This window comes from Netta rufina, assembly GCF_964035555.1.
Source record: "Netta rufina genome assembly, chromosome: 2".
Lineage (NCBI taxonomy): Eukaryota > Metazoa > Chordata > Aves > Anseriformes > Anatidae > Netta > Netta rufina.
The window spans coordinates 7,231,773-7,246,282 of NC_140124.1; the positions used below are offsets into that span (position 1 = coordinate 7,231,773).

Genomic DNA, 14,510 nt, shown 5'->3' on the forward strand with positions numbered 1-14,510 from the left:
TGTACTTTTGTTAGGAGGAGAAACACTGTTTATGAAACATGCCCTGTAGCCTATTTGGTTCTACTGCAGACAGAACTGAACTCTCAAACCACTTCAGCTGCAGTACAACTACAACAACTCTTGCTCTTTTCAGGGCTTGGTCACTGACCTGACTTTCCACAGGCTGGTTTGGGTTGGAAGGGACCTTATAGATCATCTCATTCCAAACCCTGCCATGGGCAGGGCCCCCTCCCAGCAGCCCAGGCTGCCCCCAGCCCCATCCAGCCTGGCCTTGGGCACTGCCAGGGATGGGGCAGCCACAGCTCCTCTGGGCAGCCTGGGCCAGGCCTCACCACCCTCACAGTGAAAAATTTCTTCCATGTATCTAATCTAACCCTACCCTCTTTTAGTTTAAAGCCATTCCCCTTTGTCCCATCACTACACTCTGTGACAAAGTGTCCCTTCCCCAACTTTCTTATAAGCCTCCTGAAAGGCCACTGTAAGGTCTTTCTGGAGACATCTCCTCGCTCCAGGTAGAACAACCCCAACTCCCTCAGCCTGTCCTTGTAGAAAAGCTGCTCCAGCCTCTGATCATCTTTGTGGCTCTCCTTTGGAGTTGCTCCACCTGGTCCCTGTCCTTACGCTGGGGGCCCCAGACCTGGATGCAGCACTCCAAGTGGGGTCTCAAGAGAAAATGAAGAGGGAGAATCCCCTCCCTCAGCCTGCTGGCCACATTTGTTTTGATGCAGCCAAAGGTAGGATTGCCTTTCTGAGCTGCAAGTGCACTCTGTCAGCTCACGTCCAATTTTTCATCCATCAGTACCAAGCCCTTCTCCACAGGGCCGTTCTCCATCCATCCACCTCCCAGTCTGTGCTCATGTCTGGGATTGCCCTGACCCAGGTGCAGGACCTTGCACTTGGCCTCGTTGAACTTCATGAGGTTCACGTGGGCCCACTTCTCCAGCCCGCCCAGACCCCTGTGGCTGGCATCCCTTCCTTCTATCACATCAACAGCACCACTCCCCTTGGTGCCATCCACATCACTCGTGTTTACCTGGCATTACTACACCATGTCGCACCGATCAAAGCAGTGCCATGGCCATATTCAGCCTGATGCCCCCACAAAAACTTCAGCCATCCAAAGAACTGGCACCAATCCACCCTACAGAGCACACGTAGTTCTGTTTGGAGCTTCCAGGAAACCCAGACCATTTACCACGTGTGTGCTGTGCAGTCAGAGGCACACATGTGAGCGTGCTCTAACTCTTGATGCGTAAGACAAACATCTGTGGAACATGCAAATGTGTTTTTCTTTGGTATGTTCCAGAAATAAACTAATGAATAAATAAAAGATGGTCAGAACTAAATTAGAGTCTGTGGCAGCTTTGGTTCTCCCATTCATACTCTCATATTACGTTTATGTTTCTTGCTATAAAATTGAAGAGGGATACCTATAAAAGCCACTAAGTAGATAACAAAGTTAGACTACATTATATAGAATACATGCACACAACTGTAAAAGTAAAGATGATTAACCACTGAAAAAGAGCAGGGGAAGTGGTTAATGCTCTATCTTGATGCTTTTGAACCAAAACTGAAAGCATTTTTGCTTTCAACAACCCACTCGGTGGACTATATGAAGGCATAAGATGAAATTTAAGAGTCAGCGTTAACGCTAGAGTAGTCTACCAAACCCTGTGAATTCCAAAGAAAACAAAAGAAAACAAACTACTTTATTGTTTTAAAGGTTATAAACAAATACAGGGAACCTATTATAAAAAAATACACTTCTAGTCAACAGCAGAGGGTTAAGAACACGCTAATCAAACAACAGCAACAATTCTTCTGTCAACAAGTTAACATGGAAACTGTGCTGATGGGTAAACTACCCAGTTATCTCAAGTACACTCTCTGTATCTAAAAAAAGCTTCTCCTGACATTTAATCTGATTAACAACAAGGCAATGTTGCATCAACAGAGCGCACTTTAGATTGTGGTGAGGTGGGGTGCCTGTGTTCCACTTGTAACAGACACCTGCATGACTAATGTAATGACTTTCACACCTGCTGTTTCACTAAGCCTTTCCTCAGGCCACGGATTAACACCTCTCCTACCAACATTTTTATCAAGATGTACAGCCAGGCCATGGCAAAGAGGGCAGGAGGGCGGTGCTGCACCACGCCAGTGCCTGAGAGTGGGGATTTTAGGTACAAAGAAGCTGGCTGCTCCTACCTATGTGCTTCTTTTCGCTGCCTTATCTTCCACCTTCAGTCTCTTGTGGCCTGGCTGCTGTGCTCACTGAGCTCACTGAGCCCTCAGACGGGACTGAGGACTGCTGGCCCCTAGGACACACGCATCCTTGCTCCATGTCCATGGTGGAAGGAGCTCTCTCAAAGGCTTCTACAATTTACTGAAATCTCATCGCTCTACAGTGTGAGGTGGTTGGTAGGCACATGTTAGCCCAGACCCCTTCATCACTCGCCAACCTTGGATGCTGTACTAACACTCCTCTTTCCTCTACACTAAATTCTGGATTCCCTATCCTGGACACACCATTTGGTAGGGCTCTGCACACACTGTGATTGACTTGAACTACAGCAACACCCCAGAATTCACTTCCAAACCTAAATTCTGTCTTTAATTCTACTTCAGAAACAAGGACAGACAAAAAGTTCAGTTCATCTGTGCACATACAAGGAAGTATTTTTCCCCTCAGACTCTCAGCTCAGTCTACCTCATTTCTTTCAGAGAAAATGGAATACTCTAAGCCAAGTTTTTTAATTCCTCTTCCTCCTTGATTTCAAATACAAGCTCTACAGTAATCTAGACATCGCTTTGCTGAGCCAACATTACCACTTTCAAATGGTGCTTGCACCGTCGATTCCTCAAAATACACTTGCACCCACTGGGTGCACAGCATTTCCCCAAATAATCTAAGGGATAGATAAAAAGGCAATTTGTGTTTCCAGTGTTGTGAGCCTTAGCAAAGTGTTTCCCATGGTATGGATGACACAAGCAGAACGATGATAAAAAAAACCCTGAAATGGGCAACAACGAGCCATGACCCTATTGTCCAAGCAGCTCCCACAGTGCACTCTGTACAGGACACACAAATGTCAGTGTACCAAACGCTCCTCTCGATGTACGCAACGTAAACATGGAGTGTAACGCTCAAAGATACAAGACATGCCAAAAGTAGGTCGCTACCTCTACTGTCATCCATCTCGCCATCTCTTGAGTGTTCTGACTGGGCATCCGGGGGTGTCTGAAGCACAGCCACACTGTTCTGATTTATAATCTTCAGTTTAAGCTTTGGTTTCGTCCGTTTTCTTCTAGGTACTGTGACAGTGAGGCTCTGTAACTGAGACATGCCGGATTCTGTCAAGCAGACTCCATCCTGCGTGTACGTCTTCGGTGGGTCTATAAAAGTTAAACGAATCATAACAGCAATATAAAACTCTTTAATTTTCAAGTCTTAGATCTTCAGGAATAGCACTTTTAAGAGTTAATAATTCACATGTATGGAACTGATTCATGAGCGAGGAAATCAGTATAAATAAAACAGAGATCTGATACTGTCTTACACATTACAGTTAGAGCTTTATGATTTAGAGCCTGATGTCAAATCCAGTAACAATCCATTACGTTGCTACAAAACAACTTACATCCAAAATTTGTTAGACAGATCTATTTGATTATGGAAACTGGTGCCTTGCAGGGTATTTCTGTATCCCTAACACTCGAAAAACCCATGCAAGTCTTAGCTTGGGTCCCTGTTGCTCATTAGCCAAAGTCCTCAGCGTTGCAGTTTCATGTTATTACTCAGCTTTAGCCTCCCAGAACTCTTGGTCCATCAGGCGAGTTATTAGCCCTGGTTTATAGGCAGACAAAAACCAAGTTGTATCGAGTGAGCTGCTCAATATCAATTCATAAACCGTGGGTAGGACCCAAGCTTCCCAAGACCTGCAAGACTGCTACGTCCTCCAGCTGTGACATGCCAACTGAGTCTACGGATCAGCTCTTCCCCCCAGTTCTTAATTGACAACGCAGAAAGGCGCTGCCAGAGGACTGTCTCCATCATCTGCAGCGCCACCTGCAAGTGGAAGCTGGGGAACTTTCAGGGAATTGGCAAATAGCGAAGAGGCTGCAACGATGCTTCTGCTCTTTGAGGCCAATTAAATAATGACTGGATAACACGGTTTCTGAAAACATATGAACATCGTAACATTTGTTCTCTTTAACCAAAAATATTTTCTGATGTAACATGTCACATCCCAAAACACAGCTGGTTCTGAATGTAGCTCTTCAGAGACGATTGTTCTCTTGTACTGAATTAGAAGAGTGTTCATTTAAAAAATTTCATCTATTTTTTCGTACTGAAGATTGGAGGGCAAAATCTTCTCTCAGAACAACTGTGCAGTATAAAGCAGAACAAAATTCTGATGTGACGGAAGCTATCCTAACATGAGGGAAGCTCTTAGAGACTATCATTACAACAAATGACCTGGGAGTAGGCTTGTCAAGACTGTCAATTCCTTGTACAAAATACACAAATTCAGAGAAGTTGTGTCCTCCTACAGTTTGAGCCTGTAAACATTTGTGTATGTGTTTGACTCAGCCACATGGTTATTTATCACTGCTAATATTAAGGCAAGCAACTAAGTCTGCAGAATCAAAGCATAATTTAAGATTATTATTATTATTATTATTATTATTATTATTATTATTATTATTATTATAGTGCAGGTACGGCAGGCAAAAAAGAAAAGAAAGAAAAAAAATGAAAAGCATGCTGTGATAATGGAAGGATGGTTAATGTTGTGTGTTATAAAAACAAAAAGGAAGTTTTGCCTCATATAAAAGTATACCCTTAAAATATGCTAAATGACCAACGATTAAGCATTTACATTCTTTACCTAGTTCTTTTGATTTTGAAATAATCTGAGCTCCAACTGATGAATCACAACAGTCCAAAGAAGGCACTGAAAAATATAAGGAGAATAATTTCAACTTTAAAAAATGGTGACTCGATTTAAACTGAAACTACCAAGTAATTTTCCTTCAAACGGTTCTGTTAAACTCCCTAATTAATAGTATTGGCAACATCTACTAGCACCTTTAAAATAAAGTGCTTTTCCACGTCACAGAGATGTGACTACAAAAGAAGCCTGGTATCAGCTGAAGTTCTCCAATTCCCTAGAGTCAAGAATGGCACTGGAAATGCTCTGAACTTGATGGTAAATGATCTCCTTCTACTGCTCCACTGGCATGCACTGGATCTACTGGATTTTAAGGAAATTTCTACACTAGTCATCATGTCCAGGCTTTGCTAAGCTAAGTGTAGGTAACAGGAGGACTCTGTGAACCAGGGACTGTCTCAGGAGTGGATCTCCCGCCAGCCTCCCACACAAGGTTCCAGCTGTGCCTGTGCTGTCAGAGGTCTGACATAACAGAAATGAGACAGAAAGGAAGGCCAATAGCAAATCTGAGAACAGCTCAGACGTAACTTGTTGATGTTAGAAAGGGTAATCCTTATTCCAGGTAAGGATATTGACAAATGGAACAGCAGAAACTCGGTTTGAAAACTGCCTTGTGTGCTTCAGGGAAGCACTGCAGTAGTTTGAGTGAACAAATGATGATCAAAATGTCTTCCAGTGCTAGCATGCTACTGCTGCAGGTAGAAATGTTCTTCTGCCTTAATCACACTAATCCTGTTTCACTAACCTGTGGTGTGTAGACTGATTGTTTATATTAGTAGTGACTTTGTAGAGATTATATAGACAGAAGGTACAAGAAAAATTAGCTGTTTAGTCGGTGTCTCACAAACGCTGAGAACTAAAACCAAAAAAACTGTTAGTTTGGCATGGTTAGCGTTACCACACAGTCAAGGCTCATTCTTTTTTTTTTTTTTTTTCCTAGAAATCTTAGCCAGGCTCAGTCTAAGACTCTGACAAACATCCGGTGTTTTTAATTTGCATCTACTACACAAGCCCAGACCACTGAGGCACAGCACGTGTGGAAGGCTCTTGTTTCTCAGCCCAACTGCACGTGCTCCAACCTCACCCACAGAGAAAGGCTAGGAAAAGACCAGGAGCTTCCACCTAACACTTAGAGTCTGTGCTAAATACAAAACAAGGGTGTAGTAGCTAAAAAGATTTGAAATCTAGAGAAAGCTTTCTAAGTATACATAAAAGATAAGGAAAGTGAAAGTCTTGTCTTCAGAAATTATAGTCCTCTGGAAGTTTTTAAGGTCTAACTGAAGTGTATGACATAACCTAGAGAAAACAAACATTTTGTGCGATCGGCACGTGTAAGGAGCCGATCAGCACTTCTGAAAAACTGATACACACACACACGGATGGAAAAAACAAGGAAGAAAAAAAATGAAAATGAAATTTTGAAGGAGACACTGGGCTGGAGGGAAACAAAAAAATATGGCACGAGCTGCAGGATGGAAGATGCTCAAAGGCCCTGAACTGAAACAACAGAACAACAGCAGACTTGAAGAAATACTCCACGGGGAACGAGACCTCATCTGATTCCTTCGTTAGTTATAATTTACAAGGTATCTAAGTCAGAGCTAACAACTACTGGGCTGGAATCTAAGGTAAACAGAAAATTCAGAGAGCTGTGATGGGGATTTGATGCCCTTACTCTAAAGTCATACAACAAGGAGTCCACATCAGACTGAGCACACTTTCAGCTTTGGAGACTGAACAGACTTGAAACAGGCAAACAAATAAGCTGATAGCAACAAACGCAAGGCCTTCAGAGACCAACTCACAGAAGTTGCACAACGTTTGAAGACGGTATTGAACTGATTTCCAGAAAAGGAGCTAATTAGAGTGCGGGTTAAAGATTAAATCAATAAAACGGATAGCGGAGAAACAGAATTCCAAGCCAGAGAAAACTATAAAGGGGAAAAATAATCATTAAAAAACAGAACAAAAAAGGGACAGGGCTCTCTGAGGCACTTCGCTAAGTTCAACCAAAATGATATGCTTATTTTCAGAAGGATTTAAACATGCCGAATGATGTGCAGTGTTTAGTGGCTTCAGTTAAAAAAAAGTGTAGCACGGAATACAATATGATGAGAAAGATCACAGTTTCAAAAAGAAAGGTGGCCGTGATTCAGAAGGCTGCAATAGAAAATAACAGCTCTAGGAAGAAACGGAATTGACTAAGGGACAGTGCAAAATGTCTGATAGAAAGACAACACCGCAGTACTATCAGCTGCCTGCTTGACTGTAAGCGTGCATAACTGCAGGGATTTTTTTTTTGCAAATACTGGCACTTACAGGAATGTAACAGCTGAAATAATAAACATGACAATTAAAAACTCAAAAGTTAAAATTTTAGCTTCTAATTACTTTGTGTATCTGTGAAGTACACACAGTAAGTTTTAGAATGAAGATGATCTTAATTCAGTTTCATGAAGACTGTGCAACAGAGGATCCCAGCCCTAAGATGTGGATCATCGACAGTACTCAGCATCTCCAAATTAGTAAGTGACACGAAGCCCTCACTGCTGCTGTGGGCAGGCTTATCTGAGCCACAGGAAGAATACTCACACACCAGCAGCTACCAAAAACTACCACCAGACCGGCTGTAACTAGCTGTTACGTGTGTTTGCAGCTCCTGTCTCTTCAGCTGTTCCCACTGAAGAAAAGCAGACAGAGCTGCTCCCTTTCCCTCCTGCAGAGAAAAACAAACGAACAAAAGCCAGCACCGAGGAGGAAGCTGGAATTTGTGGATGGAGAGAGTGGGGGATTAAGCAAGGAAGGGATGCAAGTTACAGTTTGGGCATACATAGACAAGCTAAGTGAGGATGCACAAAGGCAAATGGCAGAAAGGCAGAAATTATGGGGAGATGGTTGAGATTTGCTTGTCTGGAGAATCTACGGCTGTGGGTGAGATGCACATCTCTCTCCTGAATGTGCAAGAGTTACAGCACAGAGGCAAAAGTTGCTGCTACCTACAGCAGTTGCCAGTACTCAGTCACGATAACATTCAAACTAAATTAGAAAACCTTTTTTACAACAGAAAACCAATTCTGCTACATGCTGGAGGACATATGTACCTCCGAGGGTACTGGAGGTGCTGGCCCAAGTGCTCACCAAGCCACTTTGAATAATTTACCAGCAGTCCTGGCTGAGCAGGGAGATCCCAGCTGAGTGCAAGTTAGAGAACATGACTCCAGCTTACAGGAAGGGCAGGATGGAAAATCCAGGGAACTGCAGGCTTGTCATCACCAGGAAAGGTTATGGAGCCCTGGTGAATGGAGTTCAGTCTTGAGCCCGATCATGATTCAACAAAGGTAAGTTTTGGGTGCTGCACTTGCGTCCTAAATAACCTGATGCCAACAGGGCTTGGGCAAGAGTGGCTGGAAAGGTGCCCAGCAGAAAAGGACCTGGGGGTGTTGGTCAACAGCTGACTGAACACGAGCCAGCAGTGTACCCAGGTGACCAAAAAGGCCAACAGCATCCTGGCCTGCACCAGAAATAGCGTGGCCAGCAGGACTGGAGAAGGGATTGTCCCACTGTATGCAGCACTGGTGAGACTGCACCTGAACTGAATTCGGTTTTGGGCTTCTCACTACAAAAGGATATCGAGTTGCTTGAGCATGTGAAGCGATCAGAAAACAAGACATATAAGGAGCAGCTGAGGGAACTGGGGTTGTTTAGTCTGGAGAAAAGGAGGCTGAGAGGAGACCTCATCACTCTCTGCAACCACCTGAGTGGAAGCTGCAGTAAGGAAGGTGTTGGTCTCTTTTCTCAGGTGACGAGTGATAAGACATGAAGAAACAGTCTCAAGTTGTGCCAGGGTAGGTTTAGATTGGACATTGGGAAGAATTTCTTCTTGGAGAAGGTGGTCAAGCATTGGAATGGGCCACCAAGGGATGTGGTGGAGTCCCCATCCCTGGAAGTATTGAAGAGATGTGTGGACACAGCACTCAGGCACGTGGTCTAGTGATGGAACTCAGCAGGTCGGGCTGATGGCTGGACCTGATGACCTTGAAGGCCTTTTCTAACCTAGATGATTCCATGATCCTATCCTGTAACTTAAGACCACATTAAAAGCAACCTGAAGAAACACTGATTAGAGATGAGTATTTCACAGCAGTCTAGAAATGGAGGTTTATGGCACACTGCTCTGGAACAAGTTTTACCACGTGCTGGCTATGGATGTTAACGTATGTTCAAGAAGAAAAATAAATAAATTGTGTTTTATTTCTGTTTCACAAAGAAGATGATTTTAGGATTATCAGATATGCAGCTGATGTTCTTCAGATTAGACAGGGAAGAGCTCTTCAAGTTCCTGTTTTCTGAAGAGAGAAAAATGGAAACTCTTTCTCCATGCTTATATTTTAAAAGGTATTTACTTTCTACCAATAGGACACCTACTTCATTCATAACGTACTGGCAAGTTATGAGGTTGAGGGGCCCTTGCTTATTCTGCAAATAAAGTAGTTAAACTTGTAATGATGTTTGCAACACATCAATATCCTCTGTGGTACTTCAGATGGAAAGAGAAGGAGCCATTCCAATAAGAAAACCACTATATAGTATACAGAGTATTTATACTATATTATACTACATACTACGTATATTTATACTATTTATACTAATATTTGTTTCTCTAAGTTCAACAAATGCTTACTGCTCTCACCTAGAAACAAAAAAAATAGAATTTTCAGAAGAGTTGTAGATAAATTAACAAGACACTGGAACATTTCATATAAAAGTACATGCAAGTATTTCCACGAACATGCACCAAATGACATTCAGACATGCAGTTGTGCAAATGTACACGTTAAAGACTTCATATATATGCTGAGTCAAAACCAAAAAGAATAATCAGAGAAACATGTCTCATAAAAGTGGGAAAAAAACCTGCAAAGAAGGGTGGGCAATTTTCTAACAGATGTTGCGGGACTGGCTCCTATTCTCAGAAGACAAACCTATGCAACACAACTCCACACTGGTGTGCAAAAAGGACTAACTCGGGGGCCAGTTTATGCCTGGAGGTGAAACATCTCTTACACCACTTTCTAAAGTTATTCCATCTCATATACTGGGGCCTTTATTGTCTTCTAAAAGGCAGCTCTGCCAGCTCATCAGAGATAGGAAGGGGCAGTATTTCTTACCTGGACCTTTGTGTTTTAAGTGACCAAAGCTTATTACCAAAAGAAACAAAAACCTGTGTTGTATCTACAAGTTGCCTGTTTTTCCCACTTACAACCCCTTTTTTGCTTTGAATTTGCAAAAGCAGATTACAAAGATGAAGTGACTTGTAGAAATACACAAGCATAAGTCATTCTCACTTGTAACAGTGGCAGAAGTGGGATACTTAGAAGTGTTCCACTACCATGTGTATATAGTTGATCAATTTATACAAGCAAGTACACAAGCTTCCAAGGCTACATGAGTAAGTTACAATTACTGTCACAGTGTTATGAGGACATGAGGCATAAAGGCACATCAGATGCTCCATTGAACTTTTCTTGGCAGACCTCTCAAACACAAGCCTCATAGTATAGCCAACTCTTGATCAGGAAAGCCAATCTTCCTGAAATCCTCCTGGTGTGTATTTTTTGAAACATTTGCTTAGTCCTTGTTCCTTTCTCCTCCACATTCTCACACTCTGATGATATCCCAATAAAGGGTTAATGTGAACATTTTAACATACTATTATTCTAAAAAAAATATGTGTAGAGGTGTCAGTGCTCTGTTAAAGCAGCAGACTGAAGCAGAAACTCCTGTGAGCTGACATGCAGAGAAAACAGACCCAGGATACTATTCTTGCAGCAACACCATAAATCATCTAATAGGCCAATCTAATTGCTGACAGGCCACTCACTATAAAATTAACCACTACCATCCCACAGAACCAGATGGTGTAGCTGTGCTCAAAGAGAAAAACTGCAGTAACCTCAGCTCCTGGAGTACCAATGCTGTGGAATTGCATACTACTGACTAAAAAAGAAGTTGGTATATTCACTGACAACATGTGCAGAGAAGAACAAAATTCATTAGAAAGAATATGCATTGTAACTAACACACAAAAAAAAAACAAAAAAGGAGACTCCCAAGCAAGAACATATGGAGATTTTTTTCGAAGACCAGAGCTAGGGAAGGAACTGGTCTTAAATACTGGGAGAGCTTATGGAGTGGTGTTAACAAAACATGGGAAAGGAGGGGAAAGATGCTTGTATGGACTGTTGTTGTGTTGTTACCGCTGCTACAGAGGGCCTCAAAGTCCTGATATATAGAACATTTTTTGCTTGGAATTGATTTTAATATTCTTCTAAAATTCAGATGTTTAGAGAACTGGGCTTTCTTTATTCCGCTCGACAAAGTGAGATGTGTTTTACCCTTTCAACATCAAAAGCCCAAATTTACCCAAATTATCTTCAATAAATCTGTCTAGAATTCCCCCCGCTAGGTTGTCTTTTGCTGCAGGGATGTCCTGACAGCCAATCACTAGGGGGTGAGAAAGAGCTGAGGACACTTCCAGAAGGCCTTTAAAACAAAAACAAAAAATCTTGCTTCTACAACGAGCCAACTCTCCACCACAGACAAGAACCATAACCCATTCCCAAACCTATTTATTGCAGTGTGCAGTCCTGCCATTGGTTTCAATTGTCTTCTTACCGTTTGTTGGTGGTATGTATGGCCTACAAATGGTACAGTCAAAACCCATATCAGCTATGTTTTCCACTTCCTCCTCTGTGTTTAAGTTCTGACAGATTGCATGCATCCATCTAGAAATTAAGTGGGGGAAAAAATACAATTTAAAGGAAATATGTGGTGTTTTAGGAGACCCAAGTATCAGTATATGGTCCAAGTAAATGTGAAATACTTGTTAAGTTAAATTCTTTTAGGGAGAAACAAGGAAATCAGGTTCTCCATATAGAGCAATCCTCTATGGTGGTGTGTGTTAAAATACTGGATATACAGTATCACATTACCTATTTCCCTTCATAGGAAGGAAAACTGTAAAATAATGTCCCCGAAGCAAATATGTTAGTATTATAATTTCTCCCTGTATTTGCAGTCATCTTAACTACTCAGTTGACACAAGGTAATCTAGATGTAGCCTCACGACGACAGTCGTGTGAGGTAATTTTATTTTCTTTTTACAGAGGTGGAAAATGAGGCACAAAATAATTAAGTTGCCTAGAGTCATACAGTTATTAAGTCTGTGGTACAACTAGTTATGAACCAATATGAGACTTCTGAGACTCAATCCAGTGTTCTTTACCACAAGACCATTCCCTTCATCTTTATGCTTTTACATTATGAGAAAAAAATTAAAATAAGCCTTAACCAGGAGAAAAAATGTCAAACAGTAGAAATCCTTACCGATCACATTGTCTACACTGAATTATAAGCTCTTCATCCCTGTAAGTGCGATAGCAGATTGGGCAGGTAGACAAACTTGCACAGGGAGCACACTGCGTGTAATTATTTTGCCATTCGCATCTTAAACCCGGTGAAGTTGCTCCACAGTGTCTGCACCAAACACACCTGCAGAACAGACAAAACGATCTATTACTTTTAGTCCTAAACACAATCATTTTGTGGCTTTAAAACCCTCCTAACTCAGACCTGCATGAATAATTTAGGTTTTAGATCACTAAGCAATGGGAAGGAGGGAACTACACAAAAACATCTTATTTCAGGTCAAAATATTTTACTTGGTTGAAAATTTATTATTCAGATTTTGAACATTACCAGTACTTTTGATACATTTTAAAGCAGTTCCTACATAAGAAGTCGTTTCAATCTGCAAAACAGGTGGAAGGGTGTTTTTAACAGCTTAACAGGTCAAAAGAGTTCCTGCTTTCAGTTGGCATTCACTTTGAGATAAAAAGACTTGGCCATGCGAGAGGTCTATTTTGTTTGTACTTCACCCAAGTAACACGAATGGTTTTCAAAGGGTTTTTATCTTGAGAGCAATTCGGTGAAGTGCCCATTAATTTTTCCAACTGTTTCAATGAACATAGATTAGGATTTTTTGTCTCAAAGTTTCAAAAGAAAAATATTGTCCATCTCTACTTACCTGGGTTTTGGCACTAAGCAACTATTAAGAGGAGGTGACTGTTTCCATATTAAACTGCAAACTGAATGAAACAATTCAGAAGTATTTTGTTTGCTTTGTTTAATACACCTAACTTCAATAAAACTAAAACTTTATTACAGTGAAATTGGCATTACAAGTAAGAAAAAAGAACAAAAAAAGCCAGTATTCGTGACACCCAAGCCAAACACACCATTTGCACTTCCAGCCTCCTTTTGGAACGGTCTGCAGGGGCGGATCTAAGCAGTAAGTGTGGTAGCTGATGTCGCAGTCATCACAGAGCAGCAGCCTTCCTGGATCTGTAGCTTTCCCACAGGCTTCACACACCGTACACTCCAAACACCTCCAGCCTTTACTAAGCACCACTTTAGTAATCTGCAAATGCCAAGGTGAAAATTATTTGAACATTGCTCTCTGAAGTGTGGTCGCTGTAAAAATGAAGGCCTGGCTAGTGCAGCACGAGATGCTCTTCTCTACATCACAAGTAGCCATTTATCAATTAAACTTGGTGAAAATTCACTAAATGGGAATGGATCAAACAGAAAGGAACTCTATGTTGTTGCTGATACTGTTCTGGAACATAATTTCAGGTAAACTAGCACGTCAGAAAATACATACTGCACTGGTAGGATAGTTTATTCCTTATAAGAGTGGCTGGGTCCCACAAGGAAGAAAGAGAACATACTGCTGCTTTTTTCAGGTATGTAGTAAAGCCAGTATTCACATCACTGAGAATCCTGTATCTTTCCTAAATTATCTGTGATAGCCAGTGCTAAGGATTCAATCATCCAAAGCTATGTTTTATTGTTTATTAAATAACATATGGGTGGCATATAAATGCAAAACCAAAGTATAGTCGTACGAAGAATGCATATAATGTTTTGTAATGTAAATTTAAAATAAAACATTTAAAATACTCTGAAATGTTTCAAGAAATCACTTCTACACAGATGCACTTATATAATAGTGTTTAGTTCATATATTGCAGTAAGCAGCTTATTATGCGTTTCCTAAATCAACTCATACGATTCGTATTTCATTTTCACAAATTCTCCTAGATTAATGAAAGTAAAATATATTAATTAACCACTCCAACTGCTGTCAATTCTGACAGCCAACAGACAAACTGAATCGACTAAACCTTATGCCTGTAGTAAATGAAGATGCATTATAATTTTTTGTTTTTAATTTTGCTTGTATTTAGGTTTTAAGCTTGTATCTCCAACTGTTATTCTAACCAACTGCTGGATAATCAGTGCTATTTATGGTTGTGAAATTACAGAAAGGTTAATTTCTCTTGAGGCGATGCATACTATAAAATGACATTTAATTAAAGTCTTTCACAAGTCGCGTACAAATAATGGTCACATTAGCTGAAGAATATCTAACAAGTTAATGACTCCCCTAATTACCACAAAACCAAAGGCAGCGTAGTGCTATTAAGGCAC

At 41.2% G+C, this 14,510-nt stretch overlaps 1 protein-coding gene across 8 annotated transcripts in view; it reads right to left on the reverse strand.

The window, feature by feature from the left end:
* Positions 1-14,510, reverse strand: part of KMT2C (lysine methyltransferase 2C) — a 195,371-nt gene that overhangs the window by 54,441 nt on the left and 126,420 nt on the right. For 7 of the 8 annotated variants that reach the window (XM_084281564.1, XM_084281562.1, XM_084281560.1 and 4 more), the window contains 5 exons: positions 13,256-13,437; positions 12,345-12,509; positions 11,634-11,743; positions 4,896-4,961; positions 3,187-3,399 (listed from right to left, as the gene is read on the reverse strand). In XM_084281564.1, coding sequence (XP_084137690.1) covers positions 3,187-3,399; positions 4,896-4,961; positions 11,634-11,743; positions 12,345-12,509; positions 13,256-13,437 — 736 coding nt within the window. The remainder of the gene's footprint in view (positions 1-3,186; positions 3,400-4,895; positions 4,962-11,633; positions 11,744-12,344; positions 12,510-13,255; positions 13,438-14,510) is intronic. The other variant, XM_084281563.1, reaches the window with a different exon arrangement.